This window comes from Toxotes jaculatrix, chromosome 8 (genome assembly GCF_017976425.1).
Source record: "Toxotes jaculatrix isolate fToxJac2 chromosome 8, fToxJac2.pri, whole genome shotgun sequence".
Classification (NCBI taxonomy): Eukaryota; Metazoa; Chordata; class Actinopteri; family Toxotidae; genus Toxotes; species Toxotes jaculatrix.
The window spans coordinates 21857605-21868402 of NC_054401.1; the positions used below are offsets into that span (position 1 = coordinate 21857605).

Genomic DNA, 10798 nt, shown 5'->3' on the forward strand with positions numbered 1-10798 from the left:
CATATGGCCAATTTTAGGTAAATGTGTAAAAAAAAAAAAATCATTTTCTGTCATTTTTTTCTTTATGTAAACCCAAACTAAAACTTTATTTGGGGCCACATGTCCCCTCTTAGTTAAACAATAATATTCTAATTGTAAATTTATGATCAATTTTGAGATTTTAGTGCGTGTTGTGTAGTTCAGACGAGTCTCTGTCTATAATGTAAAAATTGAAGACCTGATACAAGACTAAATGACATGTTTTGTTGTGTAAGCCATTTAAAGACAACGGACAGTCTCTCCATGGGCATGAAAACATCTCAGTCATTATTTTTGCTGGACTCTTGGTCGCTCTGGTCGTCAGTGAAGCACACGTCTACATCACTGTCATTGTCGCTCTTTTGCTCTGCGTCCTCGAACAGGCCGCCCGGTTTGTCGTCCAGTTTCTTGACGGTCTGTCCTGGGTGTCTGGACTTGACGTGCCTCTCCAGGTCCCGCCTCCGCACCAGCACCTTTCCACAGAAGTCGCACCTGTAAGGGGTGTTTCCCTCAGCGTGGAGCCGGATGTGTTTGTTCAGGTTGCTGGGGTCTCCGAAGGGCCTGAAGCACACCTTGCATTTGAGCGGTTTGTAACCTGTGTGAGTCCTCATGTGGATTTTCAGGCCGTATTTTCTGGAGTACAGCTTGCCGCAATACAGACACAGGTGTCCCTTTTTCGGTTTACCAGACCCGGGGTTGCTGGTGCCCCCGGCAGGTATCGAGTCCAGCCTCGTCCGGTTCTTCTCCGCAGCGATTTCGGACAGCTGTTGCGTGTGCATGGCGATCTCCCGATCGATGTTGGTGATGGAGCCCAGGTCTTGGCTCAGTGAGGGCGCACCAAAGTAGGACATGGACTCTGGGTATTTGAGGAGGTTGCCGAAGTGGAATTTCAGCGGATAATAAGGTGAACTGTACAGGAGTTCCCCGTTATAGACAGTGAAGGGCATCAGTGGGATGTTACAGTCTCCCCCATAAGTCTTTACACCGTCGAAGTGAGGGAGCGAGAATCTTTCGAAATGGAGTCCAGGGGGCATCTGGGGGTAACGGGACGGGGACAGGCCGGAGTGCATCCGACTCTCTACGTGCTTAAAAGCCGAGGTCTCCTCCATGTGAGGCAGCAACGGGAACCCCCGGATAGCGTTTGTGCACGGCACCATTGGAGATGCGGGGTCCATAATTGCAGGTGCGCATTTTGGAGGATGGTTCCCTCCTCCATTTAGAGTTTCGCCCACATTGCGGATTGGTTTCATGTTCCCAATCAGTTTGCTGAATCCCAGACCGCTCAGCTTCCCGTTGGCGTCCTCTCTTGCGGCCTCCGCGCCCGGGACTTTGGAGACGCCGGTCGGCTTGAAGGCAGAGCGCACACCGGGGTGGAAGCCCATGCTGCTCAGTACTGAAGATGTAGCGCCCAGGCTGAGGAGCTGTCCTTGGTTTCTGGCTGAGGTAACGCTCATGTCGAGGGCCCTGTCCTGCTCCTCAGAGCTGCTTTTCTTTGACAGTCCCGCTTTGTTTAGAAATGACGAGGAGGACACTGCCCGCCTGCCAGAGTCTGAGATGGAGGAGTTACTGTGACCGCTCCTCGGAGAGGTGGAGGTGTTGGGGATGTCTCCAGACTTTGGTGACCTGCTGAATGTCTCGGTGCCTCTGGCCTGCTCGCTGTTCACAAACCCCCGCCCGTTGCTCAGAGCGCAGTGGAAGTGGACGTGGGCCTTGAGTGTATTCGGGTATTTGAATATTCTCCAGCAGTACCAGCAGATGTAACGCTCCTCACCTGTGGAGACGACAGCAAACATTGTATTAATGATGAGATGGATGCGGATCATTACCTGACACAACACAGCGTAAAACAGGTTAATACTGATGACATGACAAATTACATACGTATATTTCCGTGCGTAAAAATGTGAGGCCCGTGCGTAAAATGAAAATAACAGGTTTGGCAACCTGTAGAGACACGACCTGTGGGCGCCTACAGACAAGGACCACTCCACTTCTCCAAATACCACCATAACCACACTCAACATGCGCACATCAACTGAACAGAGGGTGATATAAAAGACAGAAATTTTGTACCGTGTTGGCATCAAAATCGAGAGACTTTCATGTGAAAACATTGACATTTTTAATCGTTTTCCCCTGGAAAATGTCTCCCTAAAGAGAAAGATTTTCATCAGTCACCGCCGCACTTCACCTCATATTTAAATTTGGGCCTAATGGATATGATCCGTTTTCTAAGATCTGGTGCCAAATGGTAATAGACCCAGGGAGCCATCTTAATGACCCCCAGTCGAGCACTCAGAGGTTAATATAGATGTAATGATTTTGTAATCCTCATACGGGTCATTGTTTATGATCGTCATCAAAAGAGCAAACGCCCTGCCCAATCTGGCGCTCAAAAACCGATGCATTGAATGCGGGGGACTTTCCCTCTCTGTGCTCTTTCCCGTGGAAGTGACAGCAGCTGTTGCTTGAAATCGCAAGTCTCCAGAAACAATGGCGCCGGCCCATCTGTTGACGCCTAATAATGGGAGCGAGCGTATGTCCAGGAGCGCACACGGTGTGTTGGGCCGGAGAATCAGGGCAATATACACCCCACATAAAAGTTAGCATTCATTAGGCCACAATACCTTAACGCACCCACCTAATTCACCGTGAAGCACTTGTTTTTGAATTTATTTGCTTTTGACTGGCTACATGAATATTAATGACACCATGGCATTTGTTAACCTCCGTCTCGTGACTGAATCACCAGCCTCTTCTTCTTCCACGGTCACCCAGACACGTCAATTTCTGCTTTTAATAGCTTTTTTTTATTCCGTGTTTCAAGCACCGTAATTACTTGATCACATTTTTGTTCTCGACGCAAGTTTGATATCACTTCAAGCTTCGCCGTTTTGCTTTTACGTGTATTCAGAGGGTGAAGAGACAATTCTAACTCCAAACAAAATGTGTAATCCAAAATCATCGTCTCTTGAAGGAATTTCCTGCAAAGGATCAGTTGATAATAATCTTTTTTTAAACGGATTAGTTCCTGCTGAGCGGGTGTTTTGCCAAGATTAGACATTAATCCCCAAGCGCAAATTACAAATCCCCAAATTATAATTACAGCCCAAACAAATGGATTAAAAGTCCAAACAGAGGCCAAAGACAAAATTCAGCCAAAGGAGAAATCATTCAAAAAAAAAAAAAGGAGGAGTGATAAATAATATTGACATTGGGCCGCAGTGCCTTGATTGCGTTTTATATTTCAGGCCCTGTGTTGTTGATCTAATATTCCTACTGTGCGCTGAAAAACAAATCATCTCTCTTCATCTCTTCCAATTTGACGAATCAGGCTCAAACCTTTTAGTTTTTTCTTCCAAAATAATACATTTCTAAATTTTTCATTTCTCATATTTAAGCTATTTTCAGAATTCTATATTAAATAAATTAATAAATGCTAAACATAAACGGATGCCTAAAGGAGAAAAAAAAACATCCAATTGATCTCTATATCTGAGCGATAAAGAAGGGACATCACGGGTATTGGCAGTCATTTAACTGTGCAGTGATGGACCCCTCAACATGTCGATGACACGGTCAGACCTATCTGTAGCCTGTAGCCTGTAGACAGGACTGAAGCTCTCCTGACACGAAATCTGAGGCTTTTGAATGGCCTATTGAATTTCGTTTCACTAAGTTAAATAATAATAATAATAATAATAATAATAATAATAATAATAATATTACGCCCCCCCCCCCCCCCATTATTAACAGTCTGATTTACCTTTCTCGTCGTGCGTGGGAGTGGCCGTGGTGGGGATGTCGTACCACTGGGCCAAAGCGTTGGAGTACCAAACACTGAGCTCCTCTCCTGCGGGGATTTCTCTCAGCACACGGTAAAAAATCTTAAAAAGGAAAATGAGGCTGGAGTTAACTGCAGGGTCTAAATGCGGGTAAAATAAATAAATAAATAAAAAGAACATTCAGAAACTGCACTAGGTTCATGTGTGACTGGGTGAGAAATTCACCTGTCCACCAGGTAAGTCCGACACAGCCTCCAGGTTTTGCTCTTGACTGTTCCTGGCGGCGCGGATGAATCCGATCCAGTCTGGTACGGGACACCCAGACTCATCCACGAACTCCCCCCGTACCAAGCGGATCTAAGAGAGGACCAGAAAATGAAACGGATGAGAACGAGTTTCGGAAGTGGCCATACAGACTGATAGGAATGATGGGAAATTTGAACGCAAAGGCCTTTTAACATGTCCCCCCTGACAGAAAAACAAAAACATGATGAAATTAAGTAGTTAGAAACACATTTGGCCTGTTTTACAAAGTGCAACTTTTTACAGTTTCCAAATGTATTAACACACATATTTACCGTCTTCAAGCTTTTTTTTCTTTGTATACGTTTTATTTAACGAATTCTGCTTGAAATATTATCTCTGAAATGTTGACTCTGGTAAAGTACCTGGAGGTGTCGCGCCACGCATGACCAGAACGCGCTTAATGCGTCTTTATCCGCTCGGCTGATAATTTACTAAAGAGAATGACACACGGGCCTAATTGAGTTGATATGGGAAACGAATTTGAGGAGTGTCAGAGCGTTTCTAAACTGTTCAAGGACATTAAAGATCGAAGCGTGACATTTGACACGGAGATTGCACCTGATGATCGCCGGCAGCCCGGGGGCCAAGCATTTAGACGCATCAATCACAGCCGCTGACAGCTTCAACAATAACAGGGCGCGGTTATAGATGCACTCACAACAGCAAATTGTTTACCGCTGTTCATGTAAAATAAAAAAATGGAGAAAGTATTTGAAAGTTTGTTGGGGTTTTTTAATGACCTCTGAAGACTTTTATTTTCAAATTCTTCGCTCGACTGGCTTTAAAAATATATATATATATATGTATGAACACCGGGCTGCTGTTAATCTGAATAATTCCAGTCCAATAACACGAATGCAGTTTGTTTGATTTCATCTTTTATCTTTATTATACTTAGTGTTTGTCTCAGCCCCCAGGCACAGCGGGGCCTCGCACTCAGTGGCATCTTTCTGTGGCCGGCTTACATTAAAATTAAACGGCTCATCGGGATAACGGGCCCGCCAGGCAGTGAAATGTGAGGCGGCTGAGGGCATGAAATCCCACACTGCGGACCCAGGTCGCCCATTAGGCCGGTTAAGTAGAAGCACAGACTGACAAGTCTGCCACTAATGGAGCTCAATTATTTCCAGCGTGACAGGCCAAACCAATTAATAACCGAAGGCCCGATGGAGTTTGACAGTGCAGCTTTAAAATATAAATCCAGCCGGGTCATTTTTAATATTATACGATCTTAAATGTACAAGGTTTAAAAAAAATGTGTTTAGATATTTAAGGAGTTATTTTTGTATTTAGAACTTCGGAAAAAATATAGACTAGTCAAAAAAATATATATATCTAATTCTCTTTTCGACTACAAGGGTTTGATTCAGGTTTGGAATAAGTAAACTGGTTAAAGATTAAAGAATAAAAATATTGATTAACCCTTTAAAATGTTTCAAAATAAGACGCATCATTTGGGCTGCATAAAAACCTAAAATTAAACCCATTACTTCAAGGTAAACATGTTTTTAAAAATTTACTTGTTTTAAACATACCTTCTTCTTGGGTCCAGCTTCCTTACGATCCGACACGTACTTCCCCAGTTTGAAGATGCCCGGTACCGGTCCTATCCGGAGCCCGGCCGGGATGCTGCAGTCCGCAAACACACTGACGGTGGTGGACGCCCTGGTGGCTTGCATGGCGTGGGGTGAGATCAGAACCATGAAGACTGATGGATACCAAAGTAGGAGAGTGCAGGGAAGGAGGAAGAGGAGGAGGAAGAGAGGAGGAGAGGATGAGGACCGGCCGATATCCGCCCTCAAAGTGACGCGGTGGCGTTATGCTCTCCTGCTTTTCTAGTGATGGTGCAAGCAAGGTGGCCCCCCCTCCACAACCTCCACACCCCTCGACCTCTCCAACTCAGGATGCAAGTGTGTGTGTTGGATGGGGTGGGGGGTGTGCGGAGAGGTGATGCTGTGCTATGTTAGGTAGTTTAAAGGGGGAGGAGAGGCGGGGGAGCGGTCCTGAGTTTGCAGCGAGTAGGAGTGCGTGCGCATGTGTGTGTCTGTGTGTGTGTGTGTGTGTGTGAGTGAGTGAGTGTGAGAGATTTGGGCTCTCCCAGCAGCTGTGAGGAGAGGGAAAACGGGCCGGCCTGGTCACATGGAGACTTTCCCTCACCCCGCCGTATAATGAATTGCTCCAAAACGGTCAAGAGACACAAAGGACCAGGCGACCTTCCCATCCCCAAAATCCAATTTGTCAAGGGCAGAGAAAAGAGGGTGCAGAATCAAAGGTCCAGAGCGACCATTAATCCTCAGCATGTGGCTTTGTCCTCCAGACAGTTCCGATATTTTAACTGACAAATCCACTGTATAATTTATCCATAAATCCTCACCCTTTTCCATTCTTTCCTTTCAAGCCAGGTTTTGGAAATCAGTGGCTACTTTAAATCTACTTGGCTGGCATTCTTTGGGTTTTATATACTTCAAAGCTTCTTTATTCTCCCTCCTCTTTTGTGTCCTTACTTTAACAAAAGGAGCAGGAAAGTTTAGAGGACTTGTTAACTTCTATTGACTCTCGGCGTGTGCCGGGTTGAGATCAGGCAGGTACTGAAAAGGCAGAACCACCAGTAGGAAGAAAAAAAAACCCAGAAACTAACCATCACCATCTTCCCAACGCTCACTTACAGACGCACTTGTGGTTTTCTTGTCTCGTCTTCCTCATTCAACACGTTTATTCCGCTGCGTGATTCTACAAGAAAAAGGAAAAATAACAGTTACACAAATCAGTCATGATATTCTTCTTTATAATTAGGTAATTTAACTTTATGTGGTAGGTCATTCCAGTAATTTATTATAATGAAAACAACAATAATTATTATTATTATTTTCTGGAGAGATGTTTCCCCATAAAATGAATGACCAAGAAATCGAGCAGTGCTGTAAAAAATAGGACAATTTTCACATTACAACATGCAGCAAATGTCCAGCAGAGATGTTGTGTATGTGGATTATTAAAATGCAGATATGTAAATAATATTAATAATAATGATATCGATAATATTAGAAAAATATATATTTCAGTGAATGTAGTCACTGTAAATCCATCATCACATCCCAGAGACACCTTTGATACAGGAATATCACACCAAATGTTCTGATTAAATGATTCATATTGATTTGACTAACTGACTTGAGTGACTTGATTGAGCGACTGATTTAAAAAAAAACAATGCGTACAAAATCTCCAAAGTCTCTCCAATGATTTTCACAAGTGAAGAAATTTTTTTGTGCATTTTTTAAACACTTCATTTAAAAAAAATAGTTTGTCATTTCAAACAGAAGTTTCTCAGACGGATCATTTTATTTAATCCTTCAGTTTGTCTGTAAAGTTCAAACTTGCTGAATATGGAGATCTCTTGTTTTATACAGTCTAGATGAGGAAATAAGAAAAACACTCAAATGTGACATTCGACTCAAAACCTTTTTTGGAAGAACTTTGATGATGAATTGTAACCTCATTCAGATAATCATATACCTAATATAATAAGATTTGCATTTCAGACACAGGACTCTAATGACAAAAGGATCCAAAAGCCTTAAAATTGATTCCCTTGCTGGTTGGCAGACAACACTCAGGAGGCTGAGTATTCATGGCATGACTGAAGGGAGAGGGAGCCTCCAGCATGTGGATCTGTGCAGCAGGTTGTTTAAAGTCGTTGGAGCCTTTTGATGCTGCAGCGATGAGTCTGAACAGAGGAGAAGAACAAGAACCTGTGGGTCATCAATTCAGACCATGAACACGTTAACCTCTGACCTGTCCGCGGTGGGTTCTGAATCTGAATCAGGACAAGTAGCACCGGCTTGTGATATTAAGGACTGCAAACGTCCACGGTTGAGGCTCTTGTTGTTGTTGCTGTTGTTTTTTAATGAATCAAATGAAGACTAAATGAGCAAACATTCAATAACTCTACACTTCAGTTTAAATCAACGAATTAGGTTTATTAGAATTTATTGTAGATTTGCTTTTTGTTGCGCCTCAAAAACATCTAAAAGCCTCAGGCGGTAAATATAATAAATATGCTGTAAACAAACAATTAATACACATTAATCTCTCTCCCACTCTCCCTTTCCCTCTCTCTCTCTTTCTCCCTCTCTCCTCCCTTCGCTCCTTCACAGTCAGTCAAAGAGCCTGAACGACACGCGAACAATCTCATCAATAGGCGCAATGTTTGCACCCGGCTGTGCTGAGGGGTTATTTATTAACGCCTCGGCATTTGCGGCAGGTTCCCATCCACCCCTGCGCTGCTTTAAAGCCCCGCACTTCTCCACAGTGAAATGAATTATTCTCCGAGGAAGGGGGGAAAGAAGGCGAAGACGTTTTCCTTTCTGTTAGCGGAGAACTCGCCGGGGTGAATCCCCGCTCCGCTGTGCGCTCCGGAGCCCCGAAGAGCAGTCAAAAGGCTCGGTGTCAGAGTGAAAGCAGTGTTGGAAGCAAATGGGATGGAAAATTAAATGAAATTAAATGGCTTGAACGGCGTTATTGTCCCTCCTCCTTTTTTTTTTTTTTTTTTTTAAAAAAGACACATTAATTACATGCTTGGATCTTTACTCTGGGACAATATTGCGGAGTCAATCAACAGCATTTTGCATGTGCGCTTCTCTTAAATGAACTCTGCGTCTCTTTAATGAACTTAAATAACGACCTGAGAAGAATCGGAGTTTGGGAGAGGAGGGAGACGTTTTTATGGGCGGCCCTGCCTGGCTCTTGCCAGCCTTTTTGTTTTTTGGGGGGGGATTTGAGCTGTCTAAACGGTGGGGCTCTGATTTAACTGGTTGGCCATTAATGAGCCATGAATATAGAGGAACAACCTGTCTGCAAAGCAACGCGGTTAATACAGAGAGCAATGCCCCACCAGGGATCACCATTCATGCACCCTGACTATACCTCAGGGGTGCCAAGGGTTCACCACCACCTCTCCTGGACTGGTTTCAATGGCCTACCATTTAAGATCCCTGAGCTGAGAAGAAAACACATTTTTTATGTCGACCCATAAACTTTGTTTGGGCCTATTCATGAGAGCCCAATCATTGTCCCACTTAGCAATGTGGCCTATTTCTCACAGATTCCCACGTCTTAGAAATGACTTTGTATTTGTCTAAATCCATTTATTTCTCCACATGTAAGCCAACACCTTCTGTACCTCTCACATTCATTTGGTCACACTTCTTTTAATTAAAAAAAAGAATAAAAAAAAAAGAAAAGCAGACTTAAAACCTCATAGTTTTCTGGAGCAGCTTGAACTCTGCCCGGCAAAAGAATCTGAACTTGTTATTATTCCTTTCAGATCTGAGCCGCTCTCGAAACAGAAAATAGGCTTCAGACAGGCCCTTTTTATTCCCTTTCTTCGTCTTTCTTTTCTTTATTTTAAAACAACCCCGCTCGTGTTTAAGGTGTTTTACTTCTCTGAGAAACCTGGGGAAAGACGCAAGCTGCACCAAAAGGCAGACCAGCTGCCTTGATGCGGGTGGGACATTTGCGACGCGTTTGAATAGTAATTATGCTTGTATGGGACTCCCACCAGATGACATGATTGGGATTTTAACCCAGACTAATATTCAAAATCGCATTAGAGAGGAGCCGAATAAACGGCACCTGATTCAACGCTGTTCATGCGTGATTTCATTCAAAAATGCCTTCTCTCCCTGTTTTCCCCCCCAGAAAGGGGGCTGCACCATTTCGGTATTCAAAGTCTCCCTAAGTTTTTGCGCCTGGCTTTTTCAGGCCACATTTCCCTGACTTAAACTCACTTTGTCTCGCATGAGAAGACGCGGATAAAAGCGCGTGAAGTTGCGTGAATTGATATGTTTCGGTGTACCTTATAAATTCATACCTTTTCTCACTCGAGCGCCTCAGAAAGAAAGTGTCACTCAGGCCGATTCTCTCTGCTGTCCAACGCATTTAGCAGGAGATCTATTTGAGAAGTTCATTCCTAGGCAAATGTATGCAGGCAGGGCTCTGCGTGAATAGAGCAGCGTGTCAGCCGACCCTAATTGGGATTTAGCCACCCAAAGCATATGCACAAAGTGACAGAAAATCGCAGGTTTCAAAGAAAGTCCCAACTTTTGCCCTCTTTGGTGAATATAAGGAGCTCTTTCCCTCGCCTCAGAGTAAAACGCCATTTTTCTCATAAGATGAAGGTTAGTGACCCAGTTGGCTGTGCGGTGTGTTTCTGCAAACTCAAAGTGGGAGCAAAACAAGGAAAATGGCAAAGAGCGTGTTTAAAGACATGTAACCTTGACCGGCTCATATGTTTGAATAAGGTCAGATATTTTAGCCGAAGTCATGGTTATTACCTGAACAAGCATCTGAATAATTGTATAACTTTTTTTGTTTTTTTTCATATAGTAAGAATATAATGATTTTTAAATTAAATTTTAAATTAATGGAGTTTTGAGTTTGTTGTTCCGATCATTTCACAATCACTAATTGATAATTATTATAACAATAATAATGACAATAATAATAGTAATAGCAAAAGTTGGTTAATTTGCATATTTTCTTAAATTAAAAACTGTCACATTTCCTGATTAGATAGAAATGTAGGCGAAATTTGAGGAAGAGCTTTTTGCCTAATCTCTTCTCGTATGTGTGAATGCTAAATTCGTGTATGAAATTAGCAACTGTACGTTTTATTTCTTTATTTCATT

General features: G+C 43.2%; 1 protein-coding gene across 1 annotated transcript; it reads right to left on the reverse strand.

Annotated features, from left to right (window-relative positions):
* Positions 1–299: 299 nt before the first annotated feature.
* Positions 300–5812, reverse strand: prdm13 (PR domain containing 13). Its single transcript, XM_041044980.1, has 4 exons — positions 5645–5812; positions 4029–4160; positions 3785–3905; positions 300–1789 (listed from the first exon to the last, which is right to left on the reverse strand). The coding sequence occupies exons 1-4, from the start codon at positions 5810–5812 to the stop codon at positions 300–302; spliced, it is 1911 nt and encodes a 636-aa protein (XP_040900914.1).
* Positions 5813–10798: the final 4986 nt, after the last annotated feature.